This window comes from Anser cygnoides, chromosome 3 (assembly GCF_040182565.1).
Source record: "Anser cygnoides isolate HZ-2024a breed goose chromosome 3, Taihu_goose_T2T_genome, whole genome shotgun sequence".
In the NCBI taxonomy this organism is placed as follows: Eukaryota; Metazoa; Chordata; class Aves; order Anseriformes; family Anatidae; genus Anser; species Anser cygnoides.
Genome location: NC_089875.1, coordinates 55,386,822 through 55,410,600, shown reverse-complemented (window position 1 = coordinate 55,410,600; position 23,779 = coordinate 55,386,822). Strand labels below are relative to the sequence as shown.

Sequence of the window (23,779 nt, the reverse complement as noted above, 5' to 3'; positions counted from 1 at the left end):
GGCTTTATTGGAGTCATTCACGTAGCAGGCACATTTGTCATCGTGCTGAACTTTGGAGGTCTGCACAAGAAATGCCAGTGTAAAAGGCAACATTTAATTGCTTTGCAGAAGAAAGGAGGATCTGTATCTGTTTTTGACCCCACTTCACTTTCTTTTAGCGTGCTGTGCAGAAACACCATGTAGAGATTTCAGTCATGTTTACGTAAAAGTGTTAATTATCAAAGTATAATGCCATACATCATGACACATATGTTACAGGGGCTGTGTTCAGCATGTTTTGAAACACACTGTCCGGTACGTGTATATAAAAGTTTTCTAATCCAAAATGTGCAGAGTAAACTGAAGCAACCACGACAGAACTGTTCTTAGGAAGGCTACAGCCTACAAGGGACATGATAGGTGATGGCAGGCTTCTCGGTACTGGCACAGAAAACCACAGTTTTCTTTTCGAAGCCGGGATCTTGAAAACTTCACTTTCTGCGTGTTGGTTTTGTGTATTTATTTATTATTTTACTCAAACGCTCGATCCCTCCCGGAGCAGCCTCCCTGCCCCGCCGCGGCCATTTCCTGCCCGGGCCGGGCCGGCCGCCTGGGGGTTGCCATTTGGAGGGCAGCTCAGACCCCGAGCCCCCACAGGGACTTTCTCCTCGGCGCTTTTCCACATACGGCGCCGGGCCGGGGACAGCCGGCTCTCGCTAGGCCCTCGGGCCGAAACCCGCCGGCCCTCAGGCCAGCTCCGGACGGCCGAGGGGAGCCGGGCGGCAGCACCTGGGGGCGGAGCGGCGGCGGGGCGGGCCCGGCCGCGGCCCGCGGGAGGAGCCGGCCCGGGGGGACGGCCCGGCCGGCGCGGGGCGGGCGGGGAGCGGGGCCGCGGGGATGGGAGCCTGAGAGGGGGCGAGCTCGCGGCCGGAGGAGCGCGGCGGGCGGCGGCAGCGGTGGTGCCGGTGTCCCGCAGGGGCAGGTCCCGGCGGGGCCGAGCCCGCCATGGAGCCGGTGACCAGGTGGAGCCCGAAGCAAGTGGTGGACTGGACCAAGGGTAAGGGCGCCTGCGCTGCCCGGCACGGCTCGGCACGGCCCGCGGGAACTTTCTGGTGCCGGGCTCGGCGGCCCCGTGGACGAGCGGGGCCGGCGCCTCCAGCGCCGCCGCGGCGGTGCCAGCCCCAGCCGCAGCCCCGTCCCGGGAGCGGGCGGCTTCCAGGCCGGTTCCCTCTCCGTGCCCGTGAGCCCCGGGCGCTTTTTCCTCCCTCTCCGGGGTGCGGGGGCGAGGCGAGCCCCGTCGGCAGGGCGGGCGGCTCCGGCGGAGCCCCCCTGGCGCTCGCTCCCGTCCCCCTGCGGCCGTGCCCGGCGGGGGCAGCTCCCCTCCTGCCGGCCGGTCGATAGGCCACGCGAGTTGGCTTGCAGCTTTTCGGAGAGATACCCGCCCGCTGGCCGAAAACACCTTGGCTTGTAAGTTAAGCAAAGTTAAGTGAAGGAGGAGAGCTCGAGTTAAGCAAGGCGTTCGCAAAGCCCGTCCGCTGGTGCAGCTCTGGGAAGCTGTTTCCTGAGAGAAGGGAGGTGGGGGCTGCGAGCTGTGCCCCCAGGTGCCCCACGTCCCTCGGGGGGGTCACCTGCCGTGCTCGGTGGCTGTTTTTATTTATTTATTTATTTATTTGTGAAGGCAGTGTTGGCTTCAGCTGTGTCAAGCCTGGTCGGACACTGCCAGTGCTTTCTGAATGGCAGTTAGAGGACTGCTCTCGCAGTTCCTGCTCTGCAGTGCGAAAATCAAAAGGGAAATAGCTCTGAATTAGGTGAGAGGCTTGTGACTTGTGGGATGGACTGCTGTTGTCTCGCAGGACTGTGTTTTAGGGCCATCACCCTTTGTTACATAAAGCGTTTTCCCAGGCTTTGCTTGATTTGAAGTTGATGCAAAATTACGAATGCTTTGAGAGTTGAAAGCTCCCCTGGATTAGCAGCGGCACTCACTTATAGCAGCCATTACTTCGATGTCTCAGGACCATAATGCTGATTAGACTGCATGCCTGTGGTCAGCACTTGGCAGGAGTTTGGTTCGAGACTGAGTCAAATTTGGAAAGCAGGCTAATGTTTTCGTACAGAGAGCAAGATGGATACTCCCAGCCCTCCTGAGTGTGAACATGTGTCCGGGCGTGCCGGTGCCAATGATGGACTGTGAGCGCAGCCTCTGGAAGGAGAGGAGTCCGCACAGACGTGCTGCAAAGTTGTGCGTTAACATCTAAATAACTTCCCCAGAAAGACCTCTCTTTCTGCTATTGGTATTGGTTTAAACAGGAGTGCATTGTTACAATGAAATAAGCCTTTTGCTTTGGCATGTGGAATATTTATATAATGCTGTTCCCTCATTGTGTCTTTTCTCTTGGGCACTGAAAGTTTGTTACCTTGCCAGATTAAAGAGTAAACCTGCTAATCATTTTAAAAGGCTTTATTATACTTGAGCATGCTTGGCTTGCTTTCTTGCATAATTTATTTTACTTGCAGGTTCCTTGAACAGGTAACTCTTTAGTTGGACCCTCAATTAGTGTTATGCAGAATAATTTGAGGCCTGGCTGTAGTTGGAAGGTGAATCTTCTGACTAATGCTAACGCGTGTCCTTTGAAATGCAAAGGAATAAATTAAAGACTGCTAGTGACTTTTGTTTCTGCTGTTGTTTTTCAGTTTCCAGGTAAGCATTTGACTTCTTCATTGCACGGCGTCTTTTTACGTCACTCCCTGCATGACAAGATTGTAATAAAGAAATGAGATGTGGAAAACTTTATTTTTTGGTTAGACTTTCATCGCTGCTCATTAAAATTGACACTTTAATAGTAGCCTTATTAATACTACGTTTCATGGCTTATTTCTAAGCCAAAATGCTTAACTACTATGTAGTTCACAACCACTGCATTTTATGTTTGAGAAGAGACCAATAGTCTGTATTTTAACTTATGAATATTATCTTCAATTCTCGAGGCTAGTTTTATAAATATACTGATTAACAGAATGTTTGGAGAGGAGCTTATGCCTTTTGTTTGACTATCACTGTCCATCTAGGGACATAATACCGTGATCTTCACTCAACTGGTCAAGCTATGGGAGAAAATGCTTTGGCTGGTGATGTTTGCTGCCTGTAGTTAGTGCTGTGGTGCCGTGGAGATGTATTCTAGGAGAATGACATAAATAACTATGGTGGGAGTTGCCAACTTGCAGTGGGGAGATTGGTTTTGCAGATAATGATGCATGCATGTCATACAACGATAAAAGCATCTTGGAAAAAGTTAAGGGAGTAGTGGAAATAAATGGTCTGATTTAGTCCATTTTTAATGTTCAATGGAAAACGGAGAAGTTCAGGAACTATTTTTCTATTTTGAATTTGTTGACAATCAAGCATCTATTAATTGATACTTTTAAATTGAAAACAAAACAAACAAAAACAGCAACTACAAAAAAAAAAAAAAGACGACAAAACCCCACCTTTTCCCAACTAAAAGAAACATAGAAACTTTCCCCTATTCCAGGAAGCAATTACCAAAAAACCAAGTCCAAAAGTAAGCTGTATAACTACATCTGGACAGTTAGCTTATTTGCTTTTTGTGAACCTGGCTTCCTTTAAAAAACAGACAAAACTTTAACTTTTTTTTTTTAACAGGACAACTCTTATCCTGAATAGTCCCTTTCTATGATTTTTGAGCTATTTGCTTCTATGCAGATTCTGTAAATAGGCTTTATCTGTAATTTAAAATAGAACCTATTTTGAATTAGTTACAGAAAAGTGAATATTTTTAGATTTTTGTAGCCAGATTTTAAATGAAAAGAGCTTTGTCTATCTCTAGCAACAATAGGTGATACCAGAAGCTGTCGCTTGTGTTCTCTTGTTAATTCGGACTAGAATGCTGCTGTTTTTGTGTGAAGAAGGGTGTATTTCTGGCAAAGAGACTGTACTGACAGTAGTAGAATCGCAAAGAGTGGGTCCAGTGAAAGCGCAGCTCCTGCTGAAGGAGTTGTACTTTTGCTCACTAGCAGCTTTGTAGGTGAAGCATTTCTTAAGCTTTTAACAAGGATATGATGAATCTTCAGCTGCCGCATCAATATTCGGAAACTGATAACTGTGTGGGCACCTCTTTGATTTCTGTCCAGAAGAGGTGCTGGTGTAGTTACGGGCTTCTCTTACAGTGTGACATGGACTTGAGCAGTATTTGGGGGCTTTCTTTAGCAGTGGAAAGGTACTTTTTTTTTTTTCTTCTAGGTTGTTGTGTTGAATTGACTTGCTTGCAGATGGTTGTGGAGCTTGTTTAATGATTTGGCCTTCACTGTTTTCTTGGAACTGACTGAACCCAGATGTTGATCTTCTTGAGATGATCCTTTATGGGAGAGAAATTAACTCCTGCCTGGCATTGCAGCTGACCTGCAGCCTTGCTCCTGTGTGGGCCAAGATGTTCGTAGGCTCAGAGTCCTCACTTCATTCTCACACTGCTCTTGTACTTCTCCTCCCCCCCAGAGCTTTTAAAGAAGGGAGTCCTGGAGTAATTCAGTTGTGTTGTATTGTAATTCAGTTCAGTGTTGGGACAGGCTGACAGCCGTAGAGATCACAGCACATCTGCTGTACTGCTGATGGTATCATTTGACTGTGGGCTTGTAGTTTTCTGGGCTTTGGCTATCCTGGATGCAGAAGCCATCAAGAACCCATTGACACAGGGCCACGTGTGTGGAAAAATCTCAAGAACCCACTGACATAGAGTGGAAAAATCTCCAGCACAGAAGTAGCATAACTCTTCTGGCAGAGGAACAATTTGAAGAAAACGTAATAATGTGATCATGTTCAGAAACTTTCTGTAGTCCCAGAAGCTCCTGGCTACTGAAAACCTTGCAGCTAGGGTCATTCCTCAAAAGATGTGAGAGGAAAAAGTTGTGTAAGGGGGATTCTCCTCTGTGAAAAATGTCACTGTCTTACTAGACAACATCGTTGTATCTCCTCTTTGTTTTCAGTAGCCTGATTTCCCTCTTCCCCGCTGCCCCCAGGCCTAGCATACTTATGTGACTTGTGACTTCAAGCCAAATTTTACACGGTAAAGACAGTTTGACATGCTTGTGGTTAGATGCCGTCGTTGTTGTGAGTCTCCATCACAATCTGGCCTTTGTTCCTGTAGCTGTGGGCTCAGCTAGCTCTGGATCGAGCTGGCACTTTGGTCTTTTTATTGCGCTCTAGGTTCAGTTATTCCATTACCCAATAGTTCATGGGTGTCATTTATTCCTGTGGCTGTTATGTCACAAAATACTCTGATTTCCATTCCTGGTAAATCTTGAGGGAAAGCGCATTTATTTATAGGTATGCCTGGAAGGAGGAAGAGAAATATGCTAATTTATTAATAGTTAGCAATTAATCGCGAGGACCTGGTGTTCTTTTTTTAGAGCTATCTTGCTTACCCAGGGAGATTTCAGCAAGGTCAGCCGTGTTAACTGTGTGTGCCGGGAGCCGCAAACCGGAGCTGGATTTCAGCAGCAGTTATGAGTGGCACATAGCACTGAGGTTGTTTTTTATCTTTTTTTTCTTTCTTTCTAAGTATTCTGAACACTGTTGTGTTCAAGTTATTTGGAAAAAAAAATCTAACACTAATAAACTCCTACTTAGTTCTTAAGAGAGTATTTTGCTTTCAATGAAGAGTAGTAGAGAGAGCTGACCATAACTGCAGAGCAGTTTCTCTGTTTGCTTGGTTACTTAAACATATATTTAAACAGCCTTATTAAACAGATCAGGAAATGGCACTGAATGAACACTTTCTCTTTTCAGGTATTTGAACTGAAATTCTGACTGTAGCCGGCCCATAATGTTTTGCCAGCAGAAGGTGAAAATACTAAATAAATCTATTTAGTGCTTGTCTGTGGGATGAAACTTCAAGTGAAAAAGCTGTACAACCAGTTTGTACGAATACTGGTTTAAAATTATTCATTCGCTGTTGCAAAGATAAGTGTGTATGAAAAAATAAAACAGAGGAGTTGGCCTCTGTGTTCGTGTGTTTAGATCACGTTTTCATGTTTTTCTGCTGTGTTGCAGTTTCTTGAGCTGCTTGTGGGTTCTGTGGTGTTTTTTATTTTTTTTAATGATCTTTCAGTGTTCACAGTCAGCTCTGTTTGCTTTGCCATTAAAAGGCTGTTCAAACTATTTTAACCAAACATCACAAGTCTAGAAGTAGAGTGCTGTCATCATAATGTCTTGAAAAGCAACATTTTAAATGCTAAAATCTCCACGGGCTTTACTGGAAAGTTGATTGTAATCTTTATAAAGAAATGTAATGCAACTCTGGATAGGGATACAGGTGGGTGGGTAGTGGGTAAAAAGTATATTTAGGTAGTACCTAAACATTGGTAGTAGTGTTAAATGCTCTGTACTAATCAATTAGAGCTATGGTGGTGGTACAGTTAGTAGGTGAAGTTTCTTCTAACTGCTTAGTGGTAGAAACTGGCCAATGAATTTGTTGCATTTTTTTCTTAAACGCCTTTCCTTCAGTGATCAGAAGTCTTTTGTTTCTATTGTTTGAGACTTCTGGAGCAAAATCCTCATTTGTGTGTGTCAGACTTAAATAATTCTGGTTACTTATGTGCTTGTTCCTTCTGCTTCTTTCTGCTTTGGACTGTGTTTTCAGCATATAAGTCCCTTTGGCCAAGGATCATGCCTGTTTGTACACTGTCTAGCGCACTGCAAGAGCTAATGGAAGACAAAGTACAGGGCACTAGATAAAATGCATGTTGAATTTTGTCATGATGTTTTATTTTCTTAAGTAAAAGAGCCTGACAAAAGGTTGTTATCCAACAGATGCTACTAGATGAATTGCAGTTATGAGTGATGCGTGCAGACAGCCTGTCAAGAAGTGTTCAGAAGCATGTGGGGTTTTCTTTGGGTGGTGTTTGTTCTTTCCTTTTGATTTCTTAAATCTAAGCTTCTCAATTGCCTGATCTAAGTCCTGTTCTATCAGTTAAGCTCCTTCCAGGCACGGCAAGCAGCTGATGACTTGCAACGGTTAAGAAGTGTTAAGAGGTGTTGAGACTGCTCAGTTCTCTGCTGCATCATCTTAGAACAAGATTTTCCTTTGCAGGGAAGCTTCATACAGAAGCTATGTCAGTGCATAAGTCCAAACATCAGTGCCTCTGTGAATTCAATGGTAAAATTTGGTTTCCATTGCATCTTTTCTGTACTCGTGATGTCATTAGTCTTAATTTGTACCTTACGTTTTCCTGACATCATCACATACTCAGATCTCACCTCATTACAGGTTTGTTGTTTTGGGAGTGTCTCTTCTTTCTGTCCTCCAGATACTCCAAATATGTAAGTCATGTTTAAAGGAGAAGGTAGTGAGGTACTGATGTTTTCAGGACTAACTTACAGGGGGGAAAGGAAGGGTGGATAGAAATTAATGGAGCTGGGACCTCTGTAGCAACCTCTTACATATTTACAAGTAGTTCTTTAGGACTCGGTTTCTTGTGGTCACAGGATTGTTCACAGATTTTAATGTTACTTCACAGGGCTGCAATAAGAGGTAGGAAATTCAAATGAAATGCTGTTTGACTTTGTATCTCTGTCTGAAGTTAGGCAGGGTATATAGTCCTTTTGTCATTAGGGCTCTAATTTCTAGCGTGAGATGACTTCTGAGTCTGAGGTATCATTCATATCCCTGGGCCATGCTTGCTTTGCATAAGAAGATTGCCTGCAGATTTCCATATGCCTGCCTCCATCCTTTTAGAATACAAGCAATAATATTTTACAGCTTGGAGGATCTGCAGGAGGTACATCGAATCTGCCTGATTGTGGTTTTTTTTTTTTACTAGTTTTAAACAATCATTAGCTATTAAAATAGATATTTATGATATTATGAAAAGTAGCTAATTTTCATCAAATGTTGCATGTGCTGGATAAAACCAAGCATCTGTATTTGGTTTGGTGAGATCAAATCACTGACCTTTGCAACTTTGGTCTACAGACATTCATTCAGTATCTGACTGATTTGTATTGTAATATTGCATTAGTGCTGAGTTCATGTAGTTTCTTATACCTGCTTCTCCTGCCCTTTTACATAAAGACGGTTCTCTGTCACTGCAATACCAAAATCTTTTTTTTTATTTTGGCTTTCTTATATTAGTAGTTAGGTGTAGGTAAGTTAGGTGTAGGTAAGCCAAGTGTCTGGTGTGGTGTTGCAATCAAAGCTCTGTGGTGTAAATGTGATCTTATCTTGCTTCTTGATCAAAGGAAAGAACTCCATTTAGAACTTAATTGATGCTCATCAAGGGCTAAGGCTTCTGCTAAAGCAAGTGTTGATACACGCTTCTAGGCTAATATGATCCTGATGTCTCTGCCTTGTGTGTGCAAAATGAATATTGCTTAGGCTGCCATCCTTTTATCATTAATGCTAATAATATCTTTCCTTATCTCACCGAGTCTTGTATTACTGGAATGAAGTTTGCCAGGTGAATGCTTTATGAAAAGCTTTGTAATATGCCTATTTTGTCATTAAATAGACGATATCTTGTCTGATACAGATGCTTTCCCAGCCTGAACAGAAGGGCAGGGCTCAAGGTATTGCTTCCTTTGTCTATATCGTGAGGCAGGCTGGTTAAGGGCTTCAGCTGGGCTTTCCCACTTTTGTAGCTTGTAAAAGGCCCCTGTGTGTAACCAAAGGCATCTTCTGCCTTCTGTTGTGATGCTGCTGCTGTTGCCAGTTCCAGAGGTGATGCTCTGTCCTGAGCAGCAGTGTGTTTTCTCCTCCTCTGTGCCCTGGTGTGGTGAAGGAGCTGCGTCCTCGCCGTGACGGCCAGAAGGCAGCCAGTGGTGACAGCTGGACGTGCAAGCAGAAGAGTGAAGCTCTGCTGATCTTCTCCATTGGGGTACCAATACCACAGCTTTGGTGTCTGAAAGACGTCGTTTTGAGATGGCTGCTGTCACGCTGCTCCAGGAGGCAGGGCGCTGTACCTCAGCAGGAATTGCAGGTGTGCGTGTTGGTGCAAGGCTGCAGGGAGACGGAGCAGCAGGGACTGAAGACTTTTTTTTCCTGTCCTCCTGCATAGGATGGAGGGCTGTGAGAGCCAGTTTGGGCATGCCTGAAGAATGCAGACTGAAAAACACGTGAAGGTCCAGGGATGGAGCTGTGCCCAGAGAGCCCTGTAGGGAAACAGTGGAAGCCTGGTGAAATGCACAGGTACCTGCTCCGACACGAGGTTGCTGCTCCTCCAGCCCCTTTCCCCCTCAGGAGATCTAGAGGAGATCTGTATTCACTGCTTCGCTCGCCCGTCCTCAGCAAGGTGTGGGATTCTTGTGGGCTCCACCAAGCAGAGTTTTGAGAGGATTATGGCAAAGCATAACTTAGTAATTGTTGGCATTCCTGATGCAAGCTATAATGGAAACTTCAGTTGAAAGAGGAGACAAAAGATAAATATGCTATAAATTGTGTCCTTGTACGTTTTTTTTTTCTTAGAAATTTTCTTATAAATATAGTACACGTAGTATTTGGACTTCAGCTGTGTTCACCAGAGGAAGTAACATTATACCTCTTGTCAAATACAATGCCTGTGTAAACATAAAAGTATCATAGTTATTTATTTGTATTTTAAAAAAATCCTTTTTCTTTCCTCTAACATACATGATGCTACTTGAGAAAACAGCACGGGATAAATAAATCCATATGTGAGGAAAACAAGAACTTGAAAATGAAACCTGTCAGTAACTTTTTTATGTCTTACCAGTTTTGGTTGTATCTCATGGTACCATGTGTGTGTTATATAGTTGGAACTGATTTAAAAAAAAAAAAAGTGGTTTGCCTTCAGTTACGCTTAGGATTTAACAGGTATATTGGAGGAAGGTGTAGTACTGGCCTTTGAGGATGAGATTCCTTCATCATTCAGGAGGGTAGACGTGGGTTTGTAGATGCAGCAGTGCCCGAGCTGGAGCGCTGCAATGGGCTGACACAAACCTGTGCTTCTGCAGGAGGTACTGGCTGGCGTGGGGGCTCTCACTAGCAGAGAACCTGTTCTTACGGTTGCACTTATGACAGTTTGATGTTTCTTCAGTGTTTTGCTGCCTACTGCTTTATTAGGCTGATGGTGGCTGGCAGGATTCTGGGTAGCTGAGGTACTTTTATAAAGATTTTAACAGTATTAAGGGAAGATGGCTGGAACAGCGCTTTGAGAAACGAAGACTCTAGGTGTGATAAGCGTACGCTCTGTGCCTTGTGCAATTTTTATCTCGATTTAACTGTAATACATCACTATGACAGTATCCCAGGTACTTCAGTCTTTATTTTATTCTTCCTGTACCCCTTGCAGTAGGAAGCTACTATTATTTTAAAGGTCGGGAGTTAAATCTGTGAGGAGTTCAGGATGTGCCTCTGTTACACAGTGCAGTTTTAACTAGCCAGAAGTAGGTTATCTATGTACAAGAAACAGCATGAGTGTGGTTGGCTTGGCTATTTCCATCTGTGGATGCAGTTACATTGCTTCTAAACTCCTCAACACTCTGGCCTGCTTCAGGTGTCCACATATGGCACTGCGCGTGGAGCATGTGGTAAAGGAAAGTGATTTGCCTCTAGTCATACTGTGGGTGGCATTCAAATTGGGATTAAGACGTGATTAATTTATGTGTCTGTACTCTTGTTGTAGTCACCGGAGCCTAGAGAATGGTTCAGAAGATCTCGTGTCTATTTTGGGGTGAGCTGAATGATGCTCTGGGCTCCACTGAGTACCGAGAAGGTCTCTGTGGGGTATCCTGGTAGAGTAAGCGTGTCAGTCCCCAGCTGGGCCCATCCCGTGATGTCTTCAGTGTGGCTCAGTGCTGTTGGTTCCTGGACGGATTCCTCCCTTTGCCATAAGTCACCCAGAGCTGCTGTAGTGCAGGAAGTGACAACAGAAAATGAGGCGTGCCTATTTAGAAAGGGTGTGCAGGCATATGAAAAGAAAGCATGGCTTCATGTAGGGTTGTCGAAATACTACTAATCAATAGGCATCTGCTGTATAGAAAAGTTGTTGAATGTAGTCAAATGCGATCTGTATGTGGGAGAGCTGTAATTATATCTTATGCTATTTAGCATCTGTTGAAAAATTTGGGATGTTACAACACCAAGTTCTTAAAGTATGGCATGAGAGAATAATAATATATGCATGTATGATAATCACTAGCCTCTTCCATCCTTTTAGCTTTGTCTAGCTCCCTCCTGCCCAGTGTCTGCTGGGTGAACTACCTTGTAAAGCTATGCAGAAAGATGAGCAGGAGCACCTGTTTCTTCATGGAGGGGCAGCTTTCAACAATTGTAATTGAGTCAGGTGTAGCTGATACATTTTAGATCCTTGTGGTATAGTTAGAAAAACTTGGAGCAGTCATCTGGGGCTAGTTTGGGTTCTTTTTACAGAAGGAACCATCATATCTTATGGTGCTAGCTGTGATGGGAAGCCAGCAGCAAAACGATTTCCATTGATGTTGCTAGAAGTCAACCTTTGGTGAAATACCTTGATTTAGGATTTTGGTAAGCTTAATATTGTTTAATATTGTACTTTCTTAGACCACATCACAGTGCATAGATACCAAGGTAATGAGAATCTTGGATGTATAAGATTATCCTCTCTTGAAACAAGGTGGCTGACAATTATGTTCTGTGATGTGGCCATAGGACCAGCAGCAACATTGAATATGTTCTTTTAGCATAGTAAAATCTGTACCGGCATCTTAAGGCAGAATGACTGGAGAGGATTTCCAGCTCCCAGCAGAGGAGTCATGTGCCAGACAGGCCTGGAGACTCATTCAGCTGTCATTTGCAGAAGTACTCATTTCCCAGCTTGTGAGCTTGCATGGATGCATACAGGTTTTTCTCAAATTAATATGGCTTGGTTGCTGTAGAGTACTGAATGGACTGTGTGGTTTCTAACCCATGTGTAACTGAGCATAATGCGTGTAATTTTATTGGCCAGTATCATCCTTGATTTTCCAAGGATTAAGCGTGGGTTGAAATGATAGCTGGAAACTCAACAGTTATTTATCTCTTGTGTCTTTACTGAAATACATTTTGCCATTTAATATTCCTCACTGGCATTGGGTATTCTAAAAAATCTGGTAACTTCTGAGAATGGTTTTCTATCAAGGTTTAAACAACTTGCGTTCTGCTTATAGCACCCTTCTAGCAGTTTTGTTAGCTGTACACAAGAGGCCCCTCCCTAGAGATGCTTCCATTGCCTAGGAATTATGCACTGCTTGGAAGCAGCACCAAGGAAGTTGTGTCCTGGAACAGATCCCCCCCCCCCCCCCAAAAAAAAAAAACAACAAAAAACACCAAAAAAAAAAACCACAACTCATTAGAAACAACATCCAATTTATCTGAAGTGCTATGAGAGAGAAGCAAGTAGCCATCAATTAAATTGGCTGACTTTAAAAAAATATTTGATGGTGCTTTGTTGTAAGTATCTTAAAGTATCTTTAAGACTTGTTTGAAGCTTTGGCAGAGGGTCAGAAATATCTTGTTACCATCCTATTAGGAGTAGGTGGAGTATTTGGAGCATTTGCTCTCACTCTTTCCTCTTAATAATCACAAAAAGTGCTGGGTGAAGATGTTGGAGTGGCTGAGGCAGGCACAGGGCTCTCTCCTGCCCTCCTCTGCTCCACTTCATACCTCACTTCTGGGAATGAGGTAGAGCTCCTGGTCAGGCCAGTGATATTTTGGACTCGTGTATGATTCAGAGCTCCTGGTTGGCTTTGCTGCTGCTGATCTTAGATCTCTCTGGCTCTATTATTGTTACATTTTACAGTTGGCTTCCTTACATTTAGGGCGTTGCACTTGCAGTCCGGTGAGGTCTCAGCTATTTTCGGAAGCAGCATTATCACTGCGTGCCTGACCAGGGCTGTAAAACAGCACAGAATAATGAAAATGTGTCAGGCAGCAAACTGTTTGAAGTGATTCCTTTAAATCTTTAATGCAATTATAAAAAAAAAAAAAGGGGGGGGGGGAGGGGGGAAGTGGAAAGGTTTGGTGATTGACTGCCCAATTGATAAATCTTGCTTTTTGACACAGTCTGTTTAAAGGAAGCTGAGATGCTCCAGCGATGTGTTTTAAAGTGTCTATTTTGTTGGGTGCTTCAAGGCAGGTCTCTCCTGTCAGAGGGATGATGTTATCAGTGTGTTTCACTCCTGCAAAGTCTTTTTTGTCTAGCTAATTGGATCTGCCTTTCCCCCTCTCTGCTGCCTCCCCTACTGCTATGAATGTGTGCTAGCTGCTTTCACTCTTGGAGCTCTTCATGGTTGAAGAGCTACTTGCTCTGCATGTCTTCCCTTGTGCATTTGTCCTTGTTTCAGTTAGGACAGAGTTAATTTTCCTCCTAGTAGCTGGTAAGGTGCTATATTTTGGATTAGGATGAGAAGAGCGCTGATAACATGCTGATGTTTTAATTGTTGCAGAGCAGTGTTTACACCAGGCCAAGGACTTTTCGGCTTCTCGCTCTGTCCTGCCAGCGAGCAGGCTGGGGGTGCAGCAGGAGCTGGGAGGGGACAGACCCAGGACAGCTGACCCAAACTGGCCAAAGGGGTATTCCATACCATCTGACGTCATGCTAAACAATATATAGGGGTGGCTGGCCGGGGTGGGGGGCCGGCTGCTCGGGAATAGGCTGGGCATCGGTCAGCGGGTGGTGAGCAATTGCATTGTGCATCACTTGTTTCTTACACATTATTATTATTAATACTATTATCATTATCACTATTATTATTATTATTATTATATTCCTGTCTTAATAAACTGTCTTTATCTCAACTCACCGGCTTCACTTTCCCGTTTCTCTCCCCCATCCCAGAGAGGGAGGGGGGAGGGTGAGCAAACGGCTGTGTGGTGTTTAGCTGCCGGCTGGGTTAAACCACAACACGTTGCTGAGAAACCTCCTGCTACTTTCAGAGAAAGCTTGAAGGTCTTCAATGATCCTTTTTGAGCTCCCGTGAAGCTTTCCACGAAGTCTTCAGCTGTGATGGCATCAGCCTTTGCAGGCAAAGCATGGTGGCACAGCAAAATGACTGCCCGTCCAGTGGGGCGGGCGTTGTTGTTTTGGTGCTTTTCAATGTGTTTCAAGCTCCCTTTGTATAAGGATTTTTGCTCTTTGATCTCGAGACTCCTTGTGTGTCCTGGCTCATACAAACAGTAACTTCTAAGGAGAAGTAGTATTTTGGGGATTATTAACATGGAGTAATGGAGACATGCAAACAAAGGCAGTATATCCTAGGACAATCCAGAAGGGCCTCCTGTGGATTTGTCCATGATGAAGAGGTATGCACCGTCAGCATTCCTGCTAATGCCATGCAGTTTGACATATTCCTGTGATTAGCTGGTGCTGATGTCTGGTGATTCCCAGGTGCCTGTACTTATGCCTCCTCGGTGACTGTTAGGGTAAGGTGCTAGTCATAAGTGTTTCGTAACTGTGTAGGAGATGGCCGTATAAAAGGCTGGCTATCTGGCAGCTGTATCAGCTGTTGCCTTACAAGAAACTGCTCTTTGAGTTGCTCTTGGGTGTAGCAGTAATCACAGTGTTCGTGAGGGTGCATGCAGGCAGGAGAGACAAACGTGAGTAATGGACTTTGTTGCAATCAGCCAAAGCAGTTCCACATGGTGGTGCGAGCAGCAGCCAAACCAAATTAAAGGGATCACCCTGTTTCTTCTTGGGAGCCAAGAGGCGGTCAGTTTTGCAATGTTCGCTCTTGTTTCCACTGTGGGAACAGACATCAGAGTGTTAATTAACAAGGGTTCGAGAAAAGGAGCTCTTGTGACTAATGAACTACTCCTTCAACCACAAAAACCTTGAAACTTTAAAACAGCAAGCTCTTAATTGCGCGCTGGGGATGAAGGCCCTAGGGCAGGGGGTTGTTGCGCTGTATTAACCACACAAAATTATCAGACACAGGTTTCATGCGCTGGAGATACAAACAAGTAACATGGAGTGTACTGTTACGGCTTTTAGAAAACGAAGTGACTTTGGGCTTGACCTGTTAAAGTACAGGATTTATTTTTAGGGTCAACAGAGGCCTTTTTGTACTTGCTAAGGAGTATAAAAATTACTCGTACTGAAAAGGTATTGACCCAGTTTTCATGTGGAAAGGACTTAAACCATGAAAGTACCAGTTGACAAGCCATGGAGGCAGCCACCTTACTATGCTCCAGAGAGGACAGTGTTTTTTGTGTTGCCTGTGGTCAGTGTATAATTACTGTGATTAATATTGCATGGGATTGAATTCTGTGCTCACACTTGTTTCCATTTTCTTCCTTTTAAAGAGTACTTATCCATGCTGTGATGACAAAGCTGTTAGCAATATTAAACCAGATGTGCAGAGGCTCCCAGGTGGGAGATACATAGGGTGGTATAAGTCCAGGTTGAGATAAAGTGGACAGAAATCATGACTTTTTTCTTGTAGTGGAATGGTTTGGTTGTTTTTTGAGTTGGGCTGTGGCTTTGCTAGGCAGTTTTGCTCTACAGTTGTCTCCAGAGGCTTCCCTTCGTGGTGGTTTCAGCACAGGGATGGAGAGTGTGATGTGGTGGGGGTCTGCGCTCTCCCTTTTGTCCCAGGGTTTGTCAGCCTTAGCTGATCCTCCCTCTGGGAAGGGGATGTGCACTGCTGCTCTCAGCACAGTTGTGCAAGTAAATACATGTTTTTGGCTTCTGTGTCTCTCATTCCAGCATCTTTCACCAGGATTAGTCGGTAGGCATGTGCACGTGAGAGGCAAAACAGTCAATGAAGCTTAGTGCCTGCAGACGGAGAGGTTGATGACAGTTTTATATCTATTAGAGTCAAAAACGTTGGGGTTAAAAGGAATGTGTTTCTTATTTCACGTGAGCTGGGTGGGATACCTCAAGAGATTAACTTGGGGTTATAAAGGCTTCCATGTTACCCTGATTATATGCCCGCAGTGCTCTTCTGTGGATTGCTTGCTTTTGAGATATTGATACTTCTGTCAATTTAAAATAAACACCAAGATAGAAAAGTAATGTAAAAAGTTTGTGTGCTTGCTGTGGTTGGAGCAGTGTGACTATTTAAGGGTAAGTTAGACGGGCTCTGGGCAAATTTCTCAAATGGAAATTTTGAGTAGTCATTTCCCAGTTAGAAGTGCACTGCTTGGATCTTCCCCTTTTCCTGCTTGTATGATTTTTTTTTACAGTCCTTTCTCCTCCCCTAGTCATGCTTTTACCATAACCTAATTCTCCTCCTCCTCCTCCCATAGATATACTTGTTGCCAACTTTTTTTTTCCCCTTCTCATCTTATCTCCTGTGGCTGTATTTCCCTCTATTCCTTGTGTTTTTCAGTTTTTTTTTTTTCCTTAGGTACTATTTTGTCATGTTGGCCTTAACTTGAGTAGGAGCAGTCTCACTATCTCCTGTTTTATAACAGCTTTTGGAGGATTCTCGACTTGTATTCTTCAGTAGAGAAGGTGCTTATAGAAGTGAGAGAGCAGGAAATGTTTTGAGGGACCTCATTAGTCCTTGGATTGTGAGTCTTTTTTTTTTGTCCTCCAGAGGCTACCATTTCCTGGTAGCCTCTGTGGTGACTGCTTGGAAACAAGTTGGCACTTCACAGCTTTCCGCTTATGGGTCTCCATTATTTGTGCTGAAGGCACTGCTGGAGTCAACAATTTTTGCAAGTTTCGACAGAGAGCACGTTGAGGCTGCTGTCACCCTCTCAGTAGCGGTCTTGGTTGGGGAACACGAAGCCATGTTTGCATAAGGATAAAATACCTGTGAGAGACCCTTGTTGTTGTCTTGTTGCTTTTCCTAGAACTTCTTGACATTTTTAACGTCTTCATTTTAGAAAAAAACTCTCCTTTCCCTTTCCCCATTCCTCACCTTTCTGTGCTGTTCCCCACCCTCCATAAGACCTAATGATTAACTTGGGTGTAAACAAGGTCGCTGTGGTGCCTGTAAGTGAAGAACAGGACGAACAGTGATCAAACAGGCTTCCATAAATCCGTTTTAAATAAAAGTTTATCACTGCATAATTAACAAACAGGGGTACTCTCACAAGTTAAACCAAATCCATCTGGTTGTGTGTTTTTCCCTTACAAAGTAGCGCACCAAAATATTACACTTGAGTTTACATTTCCAAATACATCTTTGGACACAGTGAGCCATTTCTCATAATTGTGAAGTTTGAAAATTTGTTCTCTAGCTGGAGTTCACTACACAGTACAAATGATGTGGCAGATCAACTTATTTTTTGTGAAAATAAATTCTAGTTTGAAGAAGGTTTTTAACTCAAGTATTACAGAGTCGTATTGGCAATCTACTTAGAGATCAAAGTATGCATTCAGGAGAGGCTGCCCAGGCAGATTTAGGTTGGTGGAAGCAAATAAATCAGTGTTTTTCAGTAAAGTTCATGATATTTGTGGATTGACTAATACCTTGTTATGAGTGGGCAAATCACTTCTAAGTGTGTCCCTTCCAACTCGGGATATTTTATGATTCCATGATTTTAAGTTAACGTGCTATTCAATACAGTCTTTATTTATAACCATCAGAAGTCACTTTTATAAAAAGGATGCAACTTTTATAGGTGGGAAACCAGGAGACAAAAAAGAAAATTATTAATTTTGTTAGCAGTTTTTAGTCTGTCTGAATGGTCTTGTAAGTCCATTCTGTGATTTCAGCTTTCATCTGGAAAGTTATATTGAAGACAAAATGTTCTTGTTAGAATGATGTGGCTCGGCTTCTTCCAAATCTTGTGTTTCAAGGATTAGCAAAGCTTAGAGTATTTTACAATCGACATGAAATACAGCTTGTTTTTTCTTTCTACCCCATTCCTCTCATCAAGTGTAATCTTGGTCACAGACCTAAAATGGTACTCAATTTCACACGAAACCTTGCATTTACTCCTGATTATTTCTACTCTCTGTTACTCTGTACCAATTTGCAAAAAATGACTGAAGCTTGTAATAACTGGAGGCCTCTGAGCACTTAATTGTTGCTAATTTGTTTGAAAACTAAAAAATGTAACTTAAAAGGTAGAGGAACAGTAAGTAGAAGAAAAATAACAAATGAACTACTAGGTTACTGTAAAAATCAAAACTGAGAAGGGTAGCATATTGGAGTAAAACAGAAAAAGGTACAAAAATGGACCCATTGTTTTTATGACAGCGTTTACATCCTTTTGTTTCTAGCCTGGTTTTGACTTGTTTCAGAGTCTTCTGGATTTAGTTTATTTGTTATTAGATACTGTGTTAAGAACAAGTACGTTTTTCCCTCCCCTGCTATTGCCACTTCTCTCATGTGTATCAATATCCCCAGGAAGGGGCATTACACTGAAGAGTTTTGTCTGTAAAACTTTGTTAACAGGTGTCTCATGTTATTAGTGTCCAACTAATCAGCCATACCCTTGTGATTTATGTACCTGGGGTAACTAGAGCAGCGTCTACGTTCTGGAAGCTGGAAGATGCTCTGATTTACCAACAGCATACAAGGAGTATCAGTTTTATTTTTTTTTAAAGTACAAACACAAAGAAGAGCAACTGGATTTGACATGAAGCAGGAACAAAGACCTAACAGAGTGATGCAGAAGTTAGTAGGTGACCTTTTTGTCACTGCTCTTAATACAGCAGCAGAACTATAGGTTATTTTTAGTGCTTAATGTGATGTTAGAGGTTCAGGATCAGGTCCTCTCTGTAGAAGATTACGCACGCACACATGGACCTAAAAGGACAAAATTGTGTCAGACTTCAAGAATTCAAACCATTTATGGGATTTTCATGCCTTCGTGCATCTCTGTTGCAAACGAAGAACTCAGAGCCTTAAGGGGAGATTGTACACAATAGGCTATGGTAGCAGTCAGGCTGTTTAGTGATTAGTTTGATTATCGCTTTCATAAATGTGAACTGTTTATTTAAAATCCAGTTGAGAGGTTCCTCCCCCTGGGATGGTGTATAGCTGTAGGCAGGGCTGATCTGGTTTGCCGTAACTGGAATTAGAGGAAGTTGCTCTTGGGATGAGGGAGAAATGCACTACTTACAAGGTGCATCAGCCGCTGGGTTAGTAAGATGCTTTCTCCATGGGTGGATTGTCAGCTTTTAGGAAGTATCTGCCTATTCTTGCCTCTTCTAAGCGTTGATTTTATGTAACAGTTTGTCCTTTCAGTTGTCCGACTTGTGCTCAACTGAATCTGAAATGGGTAGGTGATTTTTTTGGGGAAAATTGATTAACTTCTTTTATAGGAAAGAAAGCCCAATTAAAAAAAAAAAGTTAACATACAAAGAAAAAGATATTTTGATACTTCAAGAGTAACATTTCTTTTTTTTTTAAGTGTCATAATGGCACTATTGATAATGGATACTGGCATAGAAAAAACTCAGTATGAGGAAATATTTACTATATATGAGAAATCACTGATGCCGTGTAGACAAAGAGAATTGTTAAATGCATGATAGTAATGAGCTGAAGAAGCATTGCTTTGTAGTGTCAGCAGGCAAAAAGTGATGCAGGTTGAAACACAGGTAGTTACTTTCTACTGAGTTAACTCCTTTTCCCCATGAAGCAGGAACTTTTTTCCTCTTTCAGACAGTTTTGAATTTTTGACGCATTGAAGTTTTGTCTTGGGATGGTGCTGGTATAATGTTAAGCCATTAACAACAGTAATGTACACTTGACGATTGAGATTGCAGGAGTTTATCAGGGGAACGACTTTTAAATTGTACAGGAGTGCTCCCATCTCTCGTGCTGTTGTGAAGATTATTTTTAAAATTAGCTGTGAATGACATTAAAGCATATTAAGAACAAAGTGAGGCGATCTAGAAAAGTACAGTAGTAAGGAAGTGCCTCTTGGTAAGTTTAACTTCATATGTGTTTCTTGGAAAACTGGAGCACGGAGACGTTGTGAAAGACGGGGAGCAATCTGCTGAAGGACATACCCCTCGACGAGGAGTGAAATGTTGCTTCACTTGAAGTGATATTATACAAAATCACAGATGGTAACATCTGGGTCCCAAAAGACCGGTCTGACCAGCAAACTGAGATGCTGATGTGATGCAGCACAGCCAGCTTTGATACATGTAGGCAGTAAATGTACTTAGTGTGACTTCTGTGTTTCCTATCTGAGGACAGGGTGAGAGTAGTGTCATACAGGAAGGACTTGTTGATCTGTCAAGCACCAGCACTGCAGAGACCCTGTCTGTCTGTGTCCCGTCTCCTTCCCCTCTCTTTCCCCTGCCATAGTACTTAAAGGATTGTCAGCTGTACCTTCCAGGGCTGTGCATTGCAGTGTTAGCCATGTTCCACCAAATCCCGCACCACACTGTACTCCTCACAGTCTCCTATGTCTTACGGCATGCATTGCCCCTTGTCCAACGTCCCTCCAGCTGTTAATGTGCCTTCTTATGTTCATCAAGTCCATGGTGCCAGATGCAGTCCTGCAGCACGTCACTGGTTCCTCCTGTACGGCACCCATATATTTCCTAAAACCTGTGCCTTGCGCTCTGTCACTCACTGCCAGGCTGTGCACTTGTGTCTTGGGGGTGGTGGTTTTTGTTCCACAAGACAGAGTTTTTCTAGCCTGCTGTCTGCAGCATTTTTCTGGTGCGCTGGCATGCCTCCCAGAAGATGCTCAAACATGGCCAGACCACCTGGTGGGGCCACTCATCACCCCTAGTTTGACTCTCTGTGAGAAACAAGAAGATCAAGGATGTTGGAGAGAGGGGTGGGATGGGCAATGGGAAATGCTGAGACTAGCTAGGCAGTCTTCAGCTATGCAACACGACTTACAGGCTGTTCTAATTCTGTGATTTCCACAGCTTCCAGAGCCCTTTGCCTCTGGGGGCATAAATGATTCCATATTCCTGCTGTGGGTGAAGCTACAATACGAATTTCACTGAAACAATAAAACAAAATTAAATTGTTTCCATTAAAAAAGAAATCTGTTTCCTGTAATCTTGTGGAAGGCTTTACAGCTAGCAATGGGACCGTGTTTTAGGTTCAATGCAATTATACTTCTGTAAGTGAAATGGTAAAGTATTTAAAGGCTTGTTTTGAGTACAAGTTCTCCTGTGTAAAGTGTCTTAGAGTAGTGGTATAAAACCAAAACAAAATGTGGGGAAAAAAAATCAACATGGTTGTGCGAGTTGGGAAATTCTGAGAAATTTATTCCTTTGTGGTTGCATTGATTTAGTGGAAAACATCTGTATCTGTCAGTAGCAGACATAAGATTTCTTTCAAGCTTCCTTTTGGAGTTGTAATGGGTGTGAGGAAATACACCTCCCTGTATGTGGGGTCCGCAACAGGGTCTGGTGGTGAGCAGCATGGGGGGTCTGATGTGGCACGATTCAGGGCTTTGACAGATGAGCTTTGCTGGGTTCGATGAAATCAATTTAGTGAGGTCAGGTTGTCCTCTCTTGTGTGGCCTTCTGACCAAGAGAGTGAGTCAGGGAGTTGGACCAGATGCCGAAATGGTGATGGGCCTCTTGCCTCAGTTATTGTTGCCACCTAGCTGCAGAAGAGCCAAATGCTGTGCGATGCAGTTGGTGGGTCATTTTTGAGATAGTCATCCCAAATATTCTGTGTTTGGAGGGAGCATGCAGTGAGGTAGATTGATTCCCTGCAAAGCCTAGTGCTGTGTGGAGGGATGGACACAGATCTCATCTGTAGGTTCTTAACTGCAGCTCTCAGTGGTCACATACCACCCTGCTTTCGTTCCTGACCAAACCATACTATTCCTAGACAAAACTGTTATTTGGATCAATAGAATGAACAATTTTTCAGTGGAAGCAAGCAGCAGACTTACTCCGATTTACAGAAGTTGTAAATTCACATTGGAATATAATTTAAAATGTGTTGGCCAGCATGTTTTGAAGTGTACTTAATATGAAGAAATAGCAAACCAAAACAGGCCTTACTGGGGTGAGAAGAAGGCATCCTGGAACCATCAGTGAATTTCCTCCACTTCTTGCTTTTGCTTCAATTGCTTGCTTTTGTTTCCTGCTGGAGGAAGATTCAGTGGTTCTTTGAGCCCGTGTGTATTGGGGAACAACTTTTGAGCATCCAGATAAGTTTTTTCAAGTCCTGGGTGGAACAGAGTGCCCACATTTTAACTTCAGTGAATATTTCATTGCCAAAGCTCTGATAGAGTACATGAGGGCGATGTTTTATGTCACCAGTAGCTTGTAAGGTGCATTTGTTTATCCTGATGTACGTGGAACAGTTCTAACTCACAGCCTGAGTGGAATTAATGAAACTGTTCTAAACTGGTGTAAATAAAGTAAGTAACACTCTCATTGATGCCATGTTTAAACAACACTTTTAGATTAGTCGTGGACATCAGTTGTAAGCAACAAAGTAGGATATACAAAGTAGGAAAAAATTTTCAAGGGTGTAGGAAGGATCTGACACTGTTTTTAGATCTCTTAAATCCTGCTGCATCTATCACTCGGCACAGCCATTTAGAGTCAGCTTTCTTGCCTCCACTAATGCATGCACGTGACTTTAAAGCCTCATTGAGTGATTGTTCTTTACCACAGTAAAAGCTTCATATTTGCAGACACTGTCAATCATGTATTTACAAGGAAAATGGTTTTATTAGGTTGTAACAAACACTAAGGTACGTTCACTGGACATTATTGCTGTCAGAGGAGTTCTACTGAAATTGTATGAGTGTATTAGTTTTTAGTAACAATTATGTGTGAATTTTTCTGCAATTGCAGTAGTCTACTACAATATGCCGAGCCATCATATTTAAGCTCTGTGGGTTTAAAATCATTTTTCTGGGAGGATGAGTTGATTGCTAGATATAATACTAAAACCTTGATGGGAAGAGGCAACAAAATTTGGTTGTACTTGTTGGGACTGCTTCTATTTCAGTGGAGAGCCATTCTAAACCCATTTAATTGCAGCTATTTTAAATGCACCCAACAAACAAATAGGCACATGTTTGCATGTATTGCTATATTGGGCAAATCTTGTTTCAGTTTGGAGTTTATAGTAGTTCTTAGTTGCTACTTGAGCAATGAACGTTGATTAAGTAAAAGCTCTAGAAGTGTCTTGTTACAGCTACAGTATACTGCTGTTTGATTTGATTTGTGTTGCCTTGCTCATGCTGTAATGTATTATACCCAAGGAGCAAATGTGAGTTGCATCTTGCCACAAGTAGGATATTGCTTTTACTGTGAAGTCAGGAAGAATGTTGTCAGCAGTGTCCCTGAAGACATCTTGTGGTGTTGGCTAGGAAACTATTTGGGTTTGTCTGTCCAGGGCAGGTATGGTCTCTATTTTAATGTGTTTTGCATGCATTTGCTGAATGTTGGCTTTCACAGCATATTTTGTTGAAACTTAGAGTGCCAGGTCTATCTGCAGAGAACATATGGATATGCTCTGCTTTCATCTGATTTATGTGGTTTGCCAAACAAAATCTGTTATAGCACAGAAAGATTGCTTTTGCCAAATGTAGCTGGTCAGCAAGTGATGTAGTTGATTCTTAAAAAAGAAAACCAAAGCATGAGATGTATTGTGTGAAGCTACTTCATCACAAGAAACTTTGCAGACACGAACCGTTGATGCAGGCAGAAAATATACACTGAAGTGAGCAGAAAAAAATGGTGTATGTACATAATGTTTTTTCTTCTTTGTTCATTCTTCATCCAATGTTTTCCGGTCAATAGTTCTCTTCTGGTGGTAGTTGGGATTAATGAAGAGTTAGAGCTGAGATGCTGCCAGCTGTTTGAGGTCCGAATGTGAGCCCTTGGTTGTGGTTCCCATTCTTCCTTCCTGGAAACACATTTCCTCAAGATAGTAGAGTCGTGGAATGGTTTCGATTGGAAGGGA

At 43.0% G+C, this 23,779-nt stretch overlaps 1 protein-coding gene across 2 annotated transcripts in view; it reads left to right on the top strand.

Annotated features, from left to right (window-relative positions):
* The first annotated feature begins 840 nt into the window (after positions 1-840).
* The window catches only part of CNKSR3 (CNKSR family member 3), a 59,759-nt gene continuing 36,820 nt past the window's right edge, over positions 841-23,779 (top strand). The window contains exon 1 of one of the 2 annotated variants that reach the window (XM_048076890.2): positions 841-1,036. In XM_048076890.2, the coding sequence (XP_047932847.2) occupies positions 985-1,036 (52 nt within the window). In that variant the 5' untranslated portion in view covers positions 841-984. The remainder of the gene's footprint in view (positions 1,037-23,779) is intronic. The other variant, XM_048076891.2, reaches the window with a different exon arrangement.